This window comes from Orcinus orca, chromosome 4 (assembly GCF_937001465.1).
Source record: "Orcinus orca chromosome 4, mOrcOrc1.1, whole genome shotgun sequence".
Taxonomy (NCBI): Eukaryota; Metazoa; Chordata; class Mammalia; order Artiodactyla; family Delphinidae; genus Orcinus; species Orcinus orca.
In genome coordinates this window covers 123,234,782-123,251,155 of record NC_064562.1, presented here as the reverse complement: position 1 = coordinate 123,251,155, position 16,374 = coordinate 123,234,782, and the positions used below count along the sequence as shown (strand labels likewise).

Below are 16,374 nucleotides of genomic sequence, written 5' to 3'. Positions count from 1 at the left end.
GTCTTTTTTTTTTTTTAAAGAGTGGAGTTCCTGATAACCTGCAGTTGTGTAATGGTGACCTAAATCCATAGGCCAGGCCAGAGCTGGTGTGTCCGCATGATGGGGGCGCTGCCCGTGAGGCTGCCTCGGGGACAGGCCCACCCCCCCCCCACCACCCCCACCCCACCCCCGTCTCCAGGCCATGCAGTCCGTAGGGGTCCTCCTACAGCCTGGAACCCCACCTCCTCCTCTCCCACGGGTAGGTGGAAATCAGGGCAACAGGATTCAGATGGGAATGATTCTCTCCCTTCCTGAGAACCCAGACATCCTCACGGGCTCCAGCCGGCACCACTGCAGGTTGTGCTGGTGCAGCCCGTGGTCAGAGCCCATGGGTTCTCAAAACTGGGCTCCCCGAATCAAGGTATCCCCGTGCTCTAACTCCCATTCATCTCCCAAAGTCGACATTTTCCCAATTTTGAGTTTGAACTCCATAATTCTCCCTTAAGCGTTTGTTATACTATATATAGGTTGGTATCGGATTTAGTAGAACCTCCGTATTTTAAGTTTAAAACATCAGCATTTCATGGCCTTCCACAAAGCTTCCACAGTCCATTGAGCTAGTCTGCAAACCACCGACACCACTGATCTCATTTCAATGTCTTGCTGAAATTCTAGTTCTGTTTCCTTTTTTCAACCTTCACTACAGCTGGAGAACAGCTGGCTACCATACTTGTAATAACCCTCCACATACTGTACTTGAAGATTGCCATTAAATCACCCCTCAAATTTCTCTTCTCCAGGCTAAGTAATCCCAATTCCTTGAACCTTTCATCAGTGGTCCTTTAATCATTTTCATTAGTATCCTCTGGAACCTCTCCAATTCCTCTTCATTTAGTCCTAAACTTGAAGCAGGGAAAAATGTCTATTACGTTCAGGGGACCTACTTGTTAAAGGTTTCCTATTCATTTGAAACTCTCTCTCTCTCTCTCTGTTTTCTTAACATACATGAACCAAGAAGTTATAACTGTTTAAAGCTGCCACCATGCTCTCTCCAGAAGTTAACTATAAGATCCAAGGAAGTGTAGGAAAAATCTAGGGTGTTACTTTTGGGGGGAAAAACAGGTCATAGCAACACATTGGTTCTTCTGAGTCTCAGAAAGAAACTGATTAGTGATAAAAGTCTGTCCGTCAAGTGAACAGAGCAAGGATAGTTGTGAGACTTGCACCTCAGCCAAAGCCTTCTCAAGTCTCCTCTCCCTGGGTTCCTCCTCCTCTACGTTTTTATGACACAAAAAATGGGTAAACAACATTGAAAGAAATGGGTTGTTTGAATCCTCCGGGCCACAACTTGGTCCCTCCTAGTTTTCTATTCGTATTTCCTCCAGAATAACTCTTCCTAGATAACCTGGATGTCGTGGCACGGTGCTCACTCCTGGCCCATTCTTCCCAAATCCTGCTTTCTGCAGGCAGCAGTTTTGGTGAAAGGAGAGTCCAAGAGTCCCCTGAGAGGCACACACAGACCAAGGGACACAGTCTCCTGGGGCAACGGGGCAGAGGGACTCCTCTCCGGCCACTGCTTCTGTTTGCTCTTGCAGCGGTTCGGCTTTGGCTTCCTTCCCCGCGGCGAGCTCGAGGCTGGAGCGTGTTGCTAGAGGAGGACGGCCAGCTTCTCTCGGAGGTCACAGCGGATGCGCCGGTCGTTACCAAGCAAGGGGCGCTTTCCTTGTGGCTTTAGTGTGTTTGGTTGCTGGCAACTACCTGTTCGGCTGGAAGGAGACTTGGAACACCTTCACAACTATGGCTGTCCTAAATACAACCATTTTTTCCTCTATACGTTAGGAAACTATGTCTTTTCCTCTAGAAGGTTGAAACAATACGGAAACTTCTGGTCAGGGGCCCGCGAGCAAGAACAAGATGTCTGCGTGGCTTTCTTTTTAAAGGAGCAAAGTCACGAGGGAGCGACGCATGGTCCCGACAGAAAGGAGAAACTTAAATTCCGCACGACGTACTAGTTGTACAGGTTGCTACATCTGCCACAGGATGTTATCTTTCATACGCAGAAATTTTAAGAGCTGCCCTGTGAAGCCTGACCTCCAGGGATACGTACATGTATACGCGCACAAAATCTGAACCGCTTTTTAACAGACACTGAATAGTCTGAAGTTAAGCATCTTAATAGGAATAGAAGAATGGGATTCTAAATGCCTATGTATGTATTACGGGAAAAAATAAGATGACTGGTTTTGTTGGCTATTACTTAGTGGATACCATCTTGGCAGCTGCAAACCTCCAAAACTTCTCCAGCTCTCTAATGCGGAAAACCTACATTGTCTTACTCTGCAGCTAGGAGTGGTTTTGAGGGAGACTGGAGAATGTATCGGGTATACTGAGACAGCCAGTTAACATAAACGTCACGAGCATGAATCAACCTAAATTAGAACTTGCCTAGCTGAAGAAAAATGCTCCCCTTGTTTACCGTCGGCAGTGCTGCAGGCCAGTAAGGCGGCGTTAAACAGAATTGGTCAATGCACTCATTCAATACCTATTTACTGAGTGAGCACCTGCCCATGGGCTCTGCCGAAATAACTGTCCACTAGGAAAATGTTTCTGCTGTTTGTAAGCTTGTTCACCACCTGCATTTGTTATAATATACAGGCATCCTTCTCCCTGAATAGTAATTTAAACTTTAAAAATCAGTTGCTTATAACGGAAGGAGGTACACGGTGGGGAAAGCCCAGGTTTGTCGCACGGAGCCGGACAGTGTCTGCCGCGCCCGCTGCCAGGAGCTGTGTGCTTCATCCCTCTGCGCACACCCCCTCGCGGGCTGAAGAAGATCTCACTGACCTCCGCGAACATACGGCGAGTGGAAAATGAGAGACACCCCACACATACAAAATAACTAGCAAATGAAGTTCCCTTTGAATTGTTTTAGAATTTGTTATTAAACAGTTTCTTTTTTCCCCAATGTAAAAAAATAATACCTTGTTTTTGTAATTCCTGTAGCCATAGAACATATGAGTATTTTTCTTCTGCCCGTGGAAGCAGCTGGTAACCAGGCCTAACCACTCTGTTTTGGACCAAAGAGCGAGGAAATGGTTACACTAAGGGTGCAGAGTCTGGATTGTATCGGGTCATTTACACTGATGTGTTTATTAAATATTTTTCTTTATCTCATCTCTAATAGCTTGAGATGTTACCGGCTCAGTTAAATTTTGATCTCCATTAAATACATGGAGAAGTTGTTCGAAAATGTATTACTTGCCGGATGGAATGAGAACACTGCCTACAAACAGACTTAATCACACAATTGTTGTTTCTCTTTGTAGTCGCAGTGAGAACAGATTAGTCATTCTCTTCTCTGTTCGTAACTTAATTGTCTCAGAATTTGAACTCAGTAAAATCACTAAATTATGTTCTACACTGTGGTAATATTTTCTCCCACCAGGAAGAAGGTGCAAGACAACCAAAGTAAAACGGAGCCCCACAAATTGGCCTGTTGTTTTTACAGGTCCTATCAACGTTACTCAGCTGGAGAAAGGCAACCCACAGTTTCAAAATCTAGCTCGCCCTCCATGCCCGGCTCTAGCCACCATGCAGCGTACAAAGCAAGGCCTGTGCAGTGCTTGCTGGGGACTTAAAAAGCCCAGGGGTGCCTGCTGAACCACTTCATCTGTTCCCCGCATTCCAGCATCTGGCACAAGCTGTGTCTGCTCTGATTCCTAGGATCCAACTAGCTGGGTCTCTTCTTTCCTCGGTGCCTGGTCTCAGAACTCCAACCCATCCAGGCGCCCCTTACAACAACTGGCCCATTTTCAGAAGACCTAAATAGACATTTCTCTAAAGAAGACATACAGATGGCCAAGAGGCACATGAAAAGATGCTCAACATCACTAATTATTAGAGAAATGCAAATCAAAACTACAGTGAGGTATCACCTCACACCAGTCAGAATGGTTATCATCAAAAACTCTACAACTAACATTGTAGAGACGTGGATGGACCTAGCTGTGTCATACAGAGTGAAGTAAGTCAGAAAGAGAAAAACAAATATCATATATTAATGCATATATGTGGAACCTAGGAAAATGGTACAGATGAACTGGCTTGCAAGGCAGAAATAGAGACACAGATGTAGAGAACAAACGTATGGACACCAAGGGGGGAAAGCAGCGGGGGTGGGTGGTGGTGGTGGGATGAACTGGGAGATTGGGATTGACATGTATACACTGATGTGTATAAAATAGATAATAAGAACCTGCTGTATAAAACAATTAAATAAAAAAAAAAACTCTACAAAGAACAAATGCTGGAGAGGGTATGGAGAAAAGGGAACCCTCCTGCACTGTTGGTGGGAATGTAAATTGGTACAGCCACTTAAAAAACTAAAACTAAAAAAAAAAAAAAAAAAACCTAAAAATAGACCATATGACCCAGCCATCCCACTCCTGGGCATATATCTGGACAAAAGTATAATTCAAAAAGATATACACACCCCCGCTATGTTCACAGCTGCACTATTCACAATAGTCAAGACATGCAAGCAACCTAAATGTCCATCAACAGATGAATGGATAAGAAGAAGATGTGGTACATACATACAATGGAATATTACTCAGCCATAAAGAAGAATGAAATAATGCATTTGCAGCAACATGGATGGACCTAGAGATTATCATACTAAGTGAAGTCAGACAGAGAAAGACAAATACCATATGATATCACACATGAAATCTAAAACATGACACAAATGAACCTGCCTATGAAACAGAAACACGGACACAGAGAACAGACTGGTGGTTACCAAGGGGAAGGGGGTTGGGGGAGGGATGGAGTGGGAGGTTGGGATTAGCAGATGTGAGCTATTATATATCGAAGGCATAAACAACAAGGTCCTACTGTATAGCCCAGAGAACTATATTCAGTATCCTATGATAAACCATCATGGAAAAGAATGTGAAAAAGGAATGCATAAATATGTATAACTGAATCATTTGCTGTACAGCAGAAATTACCACGACACTGTAAATCAAATATACCTTAATTTAAAAAAAATTGATAGAAAGGAAAAAAAAAAAACTGGCCCATTTTCATACGCTTTCAACCTGAATGCAACACTCAATATTGTGGCCACCACAACTTTTATTCTGAAATGTTAGGAGCACTGTGTCTATTCTCCCCTCCAGTCCTTTCTCCCAGAGCAGCAGGGATGGGGAATTTCAAGCGGTGATGAGAGGCCCTGGAGCACAGAGTTGCGAGGAGGCTGTGACGCACAGGGATGGGGCAGGGACTGCAAACAGCAAGAAGCGCAACAGAGATGTGTTGTCCCCAGAGCCCCTGGCACTGCAGACTAGCGTGACTTTAACAAAACGACGCTAGCACGAGTCAGCCCCTAACACGTGCGAGCCTTAACTGGCAAGGGAGGACAACAGAGAAAATCAAGACTTGAGCATTCGTGACCTCACACGGGCCTCTGACCTAAGAGCATCGAGCCAGCTACCGGCAGAATCCCCCAAGAAACCCAGTGCTGAAAGGGCAGCGGACTCTCTAAACACCAACACGCGCACGCGGCTGGTTCCCAGCCGAGGACGTGTGTGCCTTCGCTTAAGCTCTGCCAGCTGTGCAGGGTTGGGGGGGGAGGGGAAGGCAGCTCGGTACCAATTCCCTCCCTCACGCATCACCTGATGCCAGTTAAGCAGGTGTCACCTGCGGGCCTCAGGGCGGACAGCCTCTCCTCTGGACTCAGAGGGCCAATCACGGCCCCGGGCCCAACCAGGGCGCTCCGGCTCCGCCACGAATCCATGGGTGGGGGGGGGGGGGCTGCCCTGCAGCTGTAACACTGAGGTGTTACAGCTCTGGAAATCCCCCTCCCCAGGGGTAGGTGGCAAAACCTCCACGCGGCTCTAGAGTGAGGCTTTCAGGGTTCGGTCCTTCAGACGCTTCAACCAGAAAACTTCGCGGAAACGCGCCTTCCTCCCCAGGCCTGTTTGGGTGGTTTCTCAGTTTCCTGTTTTCTAAACCCAGGATTTCCAAACGTGGTAAAGTGACCGTTTACGAGGAGTTCTTAGTCTAAGTTTTCTCTTATAACATGTGCTCGGCCGCCTGAGAACAGGCTACATGTTTCTGGCGGACTCGAGGCCTGCAGGCCAGCAGCGGCCACAACCCTTGCGCCTGAAGGCCTGTCTCCTGGCTCTGCCTTGACAAACGCTAGGAGAGCACGAAGTTCGCCGCTGCTTCTGTTCCTACACCGCCCCCTTCCCTGACTTCTGCATGTGTTCGGCGAGTCTTGGGGCCCTCTCTCCTACGCACTTGCTTTCCTTCTGGGGTCCTGAATCTTCCACAGTCTACTGCTCACACATAAAACGGAACTCACCTGGGTGATGGCCGCCTCGCCCGCTCGCTGGTTCCTGCGTGCTTCTCCCTCCGGATCAGCCCTGACAGCGGCCCTCCCGAGGCTTGGGAGGCCCTTGTGGAGCAGCTGCGGGGTGGAGTATGGAGCGCCCGCACTTATCTTTTCACCCAGTTGTCCCCGCAGCTTCGCCTCTAAGACTCCCTGTCACTCAGCTCCCTCCCGCAAGTGTAAAAGGCTCTTAAGCCTGCAGGTTCTGAGGAACCGTGGCTTCCTTCCAATGGGCACAGAGGAGGGAGGCAGTCACGATCAGCCTATTGAGCCAGGCAATGAGCTCAACACCAGACGTCCATCATCTCATTTGGTCCTCAGAAACCCTGTCGGGTAGGCCCCATCACTGTGCCCATTCTGCTAGATTTCTCCAGAAGACAACTGCCCGCCCCGCCCCCTCGAGGTGAGGCTACATAGGTAAAGAGAGTGCAGCTGAGCACTAGAACCCAAGTCTGTTTAATTCCAAAGCCCATGGTATTAATCACTTATACCGATGAATTCTGGAACAGCTACATTTGGTCATTTTAAATAAAACGCTGAATAGAATTAGTATCAATGATGGGATTTTTCTCTTTCAGGAGTTAAAATTTGTTCTGCCATAGAAATAAAAACTGTGATTATGAAATCGAGTGATCTTAAAAACAGAATTTACACAATCAAATTGGGTTGAAAACGCAGCAATGCTTCCATTGTTCAAAGCATTTTTTGATTACTGTTTATGTACCATCAATGCCTGTTTACAGGAAAATTAGTTCCACAAAATTACAGCCACACCTTGTATTTCTGCTAAGACTTAATCAATTAGTTACTTAGGTTGAAATGTTAAAGGGATTAAAATCAAGACAAAAGCTTGTTTCAAATGTGTGACAACTATAACTTGAAAACTATGAGAGAAAGTGTAATTTGTACATGTTGTATAAGCGGTGACTAACGTATTAGTTTTACCTCCTCCAACAATTAATGGCTGGGTCTCAAATGAGCTTTTAAAAGCTGACATGTTAAAGAGTCAGAAAACTTACCATAGAACAGAACCCAGTGGGGAATCATTTTGTACCACCAGATTTTTATACTGTAGTTTCAAGATCTGTTCCTGCCTTACCCCCATGCTGCATCAGTTAACAGTCCCCAAACTGGAAACAGACCTTACAACTGATGCCAAGAGAAGTTAGCCAGGACTTCCCTGGTGGCACAGTGGTTAAGAATCCGCCAGCTAATGCAGGGGACACGGGTTCGAGCCCTGGTCCACTTAGATCCCACATGCCGCGGAGCAACTAAGCCTGTGAGCCACAACTACTGAAGCCCGCGCGCCTAGAGCCCATGCTCCGCAACTAGAGAAGCCACCACAATGAGAAGCCCGCGCACCGCAACTAAGATAGCCCCCGCTCGCCACAACTAGAGAAAGCCCGCACGCAGCAACAAAGACCCAACGCAGCCATAAATTAATTTTTAAAAAGAAAGAGAATTAGCCAACCATTGCCCCCTGAGAAACTACTAACAGTGAAGCTTATGGACATTAAAGGGCCACAATTTTTACTTTACAAAGACATCTTCAGAAGCGCTAAAACTATCCTTCAGAGAACGCCATCTGGCTAAACATAATTGAAGTCCAGGTGATGGCTATGCTCAGAGGCTCACTTAGTCTTTTTCGACAAGCTATTTCATCCATCGTACAGCTTTCTTTTTAATCTCAAATTTTCATTTCTATCATAGGAATAATAATATCACTAAGAAGGGAGTACAGGAGAGAAGGGGGGAGAGTATCCTCTTGATCTAAAAAATCTAGTAATTACGTTCAAGATGTGACCAAACATCCGTGGATCGCTGATTGGAGGAGAGTTCAGGGAATAGAGGAGGAACAGCATCGGGGAAGCCAGGCCCACAGCCCCGCCTGGACTTGCCCTCCCTCCTGAACAAGTGCAGCCAAACACAGTGGAGGCCAACCCAAGCCCCTACGGTTCCTGCTGAGGCTCAGTTTGCAACACATACCGTGGCAAACAGCAGCAGCCGTCCTGATTTGAAAGCAGAGGACCTGACCACAGAGACCCTTCTCCCCACGGAGCCCTCGGCGGGCAGCAGCTGGGCTCACCCAAGAATGCAGAGACGGGGCTGAGAAAGCCGCTCTCTGCTCCTGTGTGTAAGAAGATGTTCAAAATTCCTTCCCGGACTCAAACATGCCATGTGGAACAGGATTTTTGAAAATGATAAAAGAATCTTCAGAGGCCAGGTGTTCTGACTTTCTGGCAGGCTGAGTGAGCTGAAAACCCTCAGCCAGAGAAAGGTGCTGTGACCTCCACCCTCACCCCGGCAGGCTGACAGTCACACCACTGAGAGCTCTCTTTCCTGGAATTCAGTGGTCAAGAGTGAGCCCTGCCATTTCCAAGACAAGGGCCCACATCCTGCGGGCACTCCAGTCAGAGAATAGAAAGAAGGAAAGGCCCCTCCTAAGCCCGGGGCTCCTGTCAAACAAAGGTCAGGAGCCAGCCTGAGAGTGAGCAGGGGGCTGTCTGACCACAGGGTAACCTTAAGTAATGGAAATGGTGATGGTGTCACAGGTGCTTCCTTTTATCGTTAGGAAATGTTTTATAAGAATAACCTACAAGTTTCCTAAACCAGGTTCTATGTGTGGTAGAAATATAAGTACATATTAATTTTTCCATTATGCTATAGTTAGATTCAAGTAAAAAAAAAGAATAAGCTCCCCTTTATCCACCATGAAATGGAGGGGGGCAGAAATCTCTCAACCACTGGCACTGTGACCCAGGATACCAAACAAGGATGCCCATTTTGGGGACAGTCCTCTTTGAAATTTTCAAATTTGCTTTTTTGTATTTTTTTTTTAATCACTGAAACCTAGTTCTAATCCTGGCTCCGCCACAAAATTTCTGGTGACCTTGGGCACATCACTTCAGCTATCTGTTAATGAGGCCACTGGACCTCAGGGTTTCTGATTTCTTTCCAGCTTCAAAATTCTATCTTGGAAGACACTTTCTCAAGCCAATGATTAAAAGAAGCTTATGTTACACTGTTTCTTTTTGTTGGCAAAGAAGAAACCGATGTTCCTTAAAAAGTGTTTTCTGTGCCCTTATTCTTGCTCTGTGGGTAAGAAATCTGGAGTGACAGCTGCAGGCAGGTTGTACATGAACACCCTCTCCTGCCACTCCTCCCCCTCCATTACCACTCAAAAAAGTGACTACAGGCCAAGGAACATGGCACAGCTTCTGCCTAAATTACCAACCTTTACTTTTATAACCATTTAAGCATATTATGATTTTAAATTTTACATGTTTATTTGAATTCAAATTTTCACAGAATAAAAGACTGCATTTCATTAGAGTCAATCTGCAGCAATTATTTCTCATGGAAAAAAAAAGACAATAACCACTCAGATTTCAGAGGTGAATGAAACCTCTTCCTGCAAAAACAAAACACATGGAGGTATTCCCACCAATCCAGAAGCAGCATCTCGATGATGAGCTGACTCGAGGCGTGACACCTGACGTCACGCCCGAAGTAGGGTAAGGCTTGAGGCTGCAGGCAGCACATGTTCTGGTAAAGGCGAGATGCAGGTGCTGCTCACGCAGCCCTCCACAGACACACCACGACGAGGCAACGGCTCACGGCTCTCCCGTGTGGCAACGACGGACACAGGGTGCTCTCGTTACAAGTGAATGAGTTCAGGTTCAGGACACTCTTTACAAAAACGACAAGGTTCAAAATAAATGTTTACTCCAAGGCACCTAAGGTGTAAAGCTTTTTAGAAAATACACAGAAATGAATAAACAGACTTAAAAAGGGAATTAGTTCTCTATGGAGGAATCGGCTATTACTGTAACTACTGTAAATAATTAGTTCAGATAGATTACAATCAAAATGCACATTGAACAGACTGTGCTGTGTGAGGGAACGTCTGACCAAAGAGCATTCCCCTGGGCACTTGGGGAGCTGTTGGTATGTGCTTACAGGGCTTCTTCCCAGAGCCAGAGAAGCTGCGCATCACTTGTATTTGTAATATCCTTCTCCAGTCTTCTTGCCAAGCTTATTCTCTGCTACCAGCTTATTCATGGATGGGCTGGACTGAAACAAGGGGTTCTTTGTATCCATTTCATGCCATCCTATTGAGAGGAGGGAAAAGAGCTTCGGATGAACTGCTGGGTTTAAGTCTCGGCGTTCCTGGGCAAGTCTGGAGGCAGAGTGTGGGGAGAAGGGTCCTTACTCTGATGTGGGAGAGCCCCACAGGCTTGGTGTCACTCGGGCCAAAACGGCAGAGGCAGAAGGAAGGCTGAGCATGAGCCCTAAAGCGGGTGTGCTGCCACCAGGCCGCGCCACTCGAGGCCCAGCTCTACCAATGGCCGTCCCGTTCATCCGACCCCTTCCTGGGAATCGCTAATGCCAAAGGTCCAGGGTCACAAACAGAACCCATTCACCTGGTGGCTGGACCCCTCAGTGACACAGTGAAATGACTTTTCAACAAATCTGAATTTGCTGCCCCTGGTATTTTGTACCCTCATAAAATTCAAAAGTTCATGCTTAAACCAGAGCCCTCCTTGCTCCTCCCGTAAGTATTCTTTGTGCAACTTGGTATTATGAGGTACATTCAACTTCGGTAGCCCAATTTTGGTTACTATTTTAAACCTGTCTTCAGAGCCACTACAGTAAAATGAATACACTTTTTTAAATGGCTGTGCATCTTGAATGCAGTGGTTACACATATCAGCATATGTGATAGAATGTGTACCAATGTCAATTTCCTGGCTTTGATACTGTACTGTGGTTATGATATAAGATGGAACCACAGGGGGAAACTATATAAAGGGGTACACAGGCCCTGTCTGTGCTGTATTTGAGACTTCTTGTGAATCTATAATTATTTCAAAATGAAAAGTTTAAAAAAAAAGTTGCCTTATGAGGAGAATAGGCAATCACATTTTTCCTTCTGCCATTTCACTTTAATCTTTAAGCTGGTGGGGCAGGACTTTGGAAGGTCTACTAAGACTCCTTATCTGTTTAAATAGGCATTATACTTTAATTCATAGTTGAGAGACTACCTCAACTCAATAAAAGACAGACAACAGAGAATTCCAATTCTTACCGTCCATGATGAACTTCGTAGTATCCAGCCCAACGTAATCGAGAAGCTCGAATGGGCCCATGGGGTACCCAGCGCCCAGCTTCATAGCAGTATCGATGTCTTCCTTGGACGCATCACCTACGCAGAAGAGGGCAGTGCTGAGTCACCACCATCCTTCCCAGAATCCTCCTGGTCACGTGCTGAGTCCCTGAATTACTAGCATTTTACATATTTGCACATTCAAAAAACATCTGGAGTCAGGAACTCTGGCTTAGGTAAGATTTTTCTTAGAGGTAAATGCCAAATAGGTCACAAGATTTTCAGAGCTACTCCACAAAGTTACTCTGTGAGGTGAATTCTAGAGCACTGCAACCTTGTTCATGGAGAGAGAAGGCCCCAGTGGACTGGAAACATTAGTTACTTTCTAATGGATTGGGAATCACCTTCTCTGGAATAACTTACCAAAATATCCTTTAAAGCGAGGACATGTTTTTGATTGATAAATGGGCTTTTTTTGTTTTTCTATGTATTATATGTATATTTTTCTTTTCCAGATTTCCTGGTTTTATAAGTAATGAGTATCCCTCTGAAATCACATGCACACAAACTCTTTAGTCACGATAATGTTTAAAGGAAAGCCCAAACCCGACTGAGCACTGCCATGTAAGTGTGCAAGTGTGCTGAGGAGTCAAGGGCCAAGTGCTTTTTTCTTGGAGTTTTTATCCTTCACATAATGTCCCTGGGTCACAGAGGTCTTTACAGAGAACAACCTGGTCCCTTTCTCCAAAATCAGGACTAGCCTGTCACAAGTGTCTATCTAGAATTTTGTTCCAAAGCATAAAGAAATGGTCAATTATACCAAAGCTAAATAAAATTAAAAAGCTATAAAAGACTTGAGAGATTTCACAACCTAAATATTTCAGATTTTTAGACATGAGGAACAAGAACTACTTAACATGCATAAAGACTATTTTTAAAAGCATATGAAGTACTAAGGTAATGCCAAAGGATTTCAAGGCGGTTCAAGATGATTAAAATACCAACCAATTATTTCTTACGGGAGACATTATCAGTACTCCACTGATTAGTCAACCAGAGGATCCTGAGAACCATGATTTGAGCTTCAGGCCATAAGAGAGCAAAAATGATCACATACACATTAGCCTTATCAGGCAGCCTCATTCACTCATTCATTCAACTTTTGTCTATATCTGTTATGTATCAGGCACCAGAGACTTGGAATGAGACAAAGAAAAACAAGACAAGCACTCCAGTGTTCACAGTATAATGGGAGGATTCAGACGTGTAAAGCACAAATTTCATCATGACAAGTGCTGAGGATTCATGAAGACTCACAAACACGGAGAGATTTACTCATACTGCCACGACTTCACCACAACTGCCACCCAGGCCCGGGTCCTGGCAGTCCTGAAGAGAATCTCAGGGAGGGGCAGGGAAGGGCATTCCAGGGAGCAGGAACAGCACGTACAAAGGCAGGAGTGAGAAAGAAGCCGGCAGCTGATAAGTGGATTATGCCGAGAGGATTTCATTAGACTTCGAGGTTTCCGTGGTGTCCGGGCCAGAATGCTGCAACGACAGCCCAGGATGCTCCCTGTACTGGTGACCTGTCCTCACCATCCGCAGAACCTCTGCTCAGGTGTCACCGCATCAGAGCCTCCCCCTCCTCCCTGCATATACACTAGCAACTGTCAGGACTCCAGGCTAGGACTCCGGCCATCCCCTAGACTTTATCTTTCTCGGGGATTACTGATCACAACCTAACATGTTATCTATTGGTTCATTCGCTATAGGCTGTCTCCCCTCATTAGAATATAGGCTCCCTGGGGACAGAAATCTCATAGCATAACGGTTCCAACTTACCTAAAGCCATTTAATCAAATCAATATTCAAGACAGACAATAAACCCTAGAGTCAAAACTGTAATTCCAGATTCAGAGACTCACTTGACTGAAATAATATGAAGACACAGCACATCATGGAAAAAAAATCTAAAAAGCTTTACAAAGTCAGTATAATTCTAAAAATTCTGTTCTGAGTAACACAGGGTGAAAGAGGCAAAAAGAAAAGAGAGAGAAATAAAATACAGACCGGTGTGCCAAGTGGGAGTTAACAACACGTGGTATAGACCAATAATTTTAACCAATAATAATTTTAGACCAATAATTCCTACTCTTTAGAATCAAGCACTTCACTTGGAACCTGACACCTTCTCTAAAGAAAATGCACGTATACACAAAATTCAGCATCAACCTTAGGAGGCTCATGGGACCCACCCCCACCGCCAGCTAAGAGCCCCCAACTCTGAACAACAAAGAAGGGCGTCCTCAGTGAACTCCCAGCTCTTCTGCAGGCCTGAGAACCTGGGACCTGCCCCAACAGGCTTCCTCTGCCGGCTCATCAGCACCACCTACCGACCATTCTTGGCATTAACAACAAACCAGAGTCACAGCAAAGAGATCAGAACCGCAGTGCAGCCACCATTCCTTTATTCATCAACAGCTACCTAAAGCCTGTCCTACACAAGCACTTTGCGGGGTATGAAGATGGGGACCCAAATACTGCCGCAGAAGACAAGAGTACAGTAGGAGAAGAGAGACACATGCCGTGCGGCAGGGAAGAGAGTAGCACATGCCCCGAAGGAGAAGCAAAGTGTACAGAGAGTTACGACAACACAGATCACATCCAGCCTGGAGCGCTGGGGACAGTGCAGTGGGGCCTTGTGAGAAGCTGGGAGTAAGGTGTGGGGTGATGACAGGAAGGCAGAGGGTGAGGAGAAAGAAGGCCCCCTGGTGAGGGCACCGTATTTGGTAGGCTACAATGGAACCGCTGAACACGTCTTGGGCGGGGGAGGGACAGTGTGAGCAGGATGTCACACAGTGCCTGGGGAACAGGCTCCCGACACTCCCAGGGCGTCACCCGAGAAGAGCTAACCATGCAGCCCCACCACGCTGCCAGAGTGGACCCTGTCACAGTGGCATCTGACGGGGGCAGCTGTCTGTTCCAGGCACCAGCCTGCTCAAAGGTCTGCAGAGAGAGCCCGGACCCCCAGGGGCGAGGGTGACCAAGCCCACCAATCAGGCCTCGGTTACAGTGGGAATGATGAGAGCAACGAAGGAGAGAGGACAGAAGCTGCAGGGCACTGGGGAGGAAGGCACGGCAGAAGCAAGGAGGCTCCCAGCACCAGAGAGCAGCGATGGGGGCGGTGAAGCGCAGCTAGACTCCACAGGCAGTTGACGGAAGCGCTGCTGGGGGCCTGTGCACTGAAAAGACGCTCAGCTGCCCAGGAGGCCCGAGTGGACAACGACGGAGCTGATTCTCTGTTCTAACGCCCCACACATCCTTCTGACGACCCTCTACCGCTCAAACCAGCATTCTGCCAACCTGTCTGAGTGGCACACTTACCTTGGGAATACCAAAAGTGTTTGTAAGGGACCCAAAATTCATGTTGAAATACTACCCCCCAATGCGATGGTATAAGGAGGTGGGGTCTTGTAGGAATTAGGATTAGAAGAGTCACAAGGGTAGAGCTCCCATGAATGGGATCAGTGCTCTTCTCAGAGTCATAAGAGAGCCTGTTTCCTCTCTCTGCTCTCTGCCATGGGAGGCAGTCTACAACCAGAAGAGGGCTCGCACAGATACCCAATCATGCTGGCACCCTCAATTTGGACTTTAGCCTCCAGAACTGCGAGAATTATATTTCTGTCATTTATATGCCACCCAATCTATATTGCTGTATTTTTTATGGCAGCCCAAGCTGACCAAGACAGTGTCATCCAGAGAAATTCTCCACAATGAGTTTGTAAAAGGCTGGGCTGAACTGCCTTTATGGCTTGACTCTGCTGCTCGGGGTGGGGGGGAGGTGGCGGCACTGCACGCACTGTCTCCTCACCCTCCTGGACAACACAATACTTGAGGAGACCAGTTTGGAAAAGACACAAGGTAACGGGAAATCCTTTGCTGCCTGGGGGAGCCTCACTAAAGGCAGGCTGACCGGCACAGGGAGACTGGGATGACAGGGAGGAACCCAAAGTGACAAATGAAAAGACATGGCAGCGAGAGAGGATAATCCAGAATGCCTTCAGGTTTCAAAGAAGAACAGATGCAGTTCTGCCAGCCACTCAGAGCAGGCTAACAGAGGCGGGGTGGCAGGCGTGCATGTGAGCACCCCCTGCGCTGGCTGAATGAGGGCAGAACCTTGAGGTGGCAGAACGGACATGGTAAGAAGCCTGAGGTGTGAGGAGTCCAGACCATAGTGTGGCTTCCTGGGAAACAGCAGCCAGACATGACCCCCAGCACCTCCAGGGTACTGAGGGCGCCGCCAAGGGCAAAGTAAGAGTACTTCCCCTGTGGGGTCAGACTCCCCTCCAAATTCTACCTCCCAGGTGGCTAGTGATGGTGAAGGTTAAAGGGATTCCATCTGTTTAGAAAAGGACCACTGCTGGTAAGAGGAAAGTAGAAGATAAGAAAATGACTTTCAACTTACAACCAGATACATGGTTCAGTTGAAAATATATCAAAGTGACAGCATGTTTCAGTGAGAAAGACACCATTACGAGGTGGATCACCCACATGCTATATTCTAAAACATTACATTACCAAAAAAACTGCCTTTCAAAGTAGGGCAAAATGCTTCATGCTGTCTTTGAGGTGTAATTAGGCATATTTGTTGATAGATAAACACAGAAGTGTTGGTTTGATCTTGGAGCAAAAGTGAGGCAAATGCCTCCATAAAACACAGAGAAAAGTTTTAATATTTAAAGCAGATTTTGAGGAAGAAAATATGCTTTCATCTCTCTGGAAGAGCTAGTATAAATGTTTTGTTTCAAAAATGACATTCTCAGGAGCAAGCATTTGTAAATGAAGTAATTGAAAACAATTACACTTGCTTTTCATCCAGTCCTATTAAGGC

The 16,374-nt window shown here is 46.5% G+C and overlaps 1 protein-coding gene across 3 annotated transcripts in view; it reads right to left on the bottom strand.

Annotated features, from left to right (window-relative positions):
* Positions 1-9,638: 9,638 nt before the first annotated feature.
* The window catches only part of HADH (hydroxyacyl-CoA dehydrogenase), a 47,507-nt gene continuing 40,771 nt past the window's right edge, over positions 9,639-16,374 (bottom strand). Inside the window, exons 7-9 of one of the 3 annotated variants that reach the window (XM_033427786.2) lie at positions 11,466-11,582; positions 10,337-10,488; positions 9,639-10,066 (exon numbers count right to left, since the gene is read on the bottom strand). In XM_033427786.2, the coding sequence (XP_033283677.1) occupies positions 10,370-10,488; positions 11,466-11,582 (236 nt within the window). In that variant the 3' untranslated portion in view covers positions 9,639-10,066; positions 10,337-10,369. Of the gene's footprint in view, positions 10,489-11,465; positions 11,583-16,374 lie in introns of all 3 variants that reach the window. The other 2 variants (XM_004269595.4, XM_033427787.2) reach the window with 2 other exon arrangements.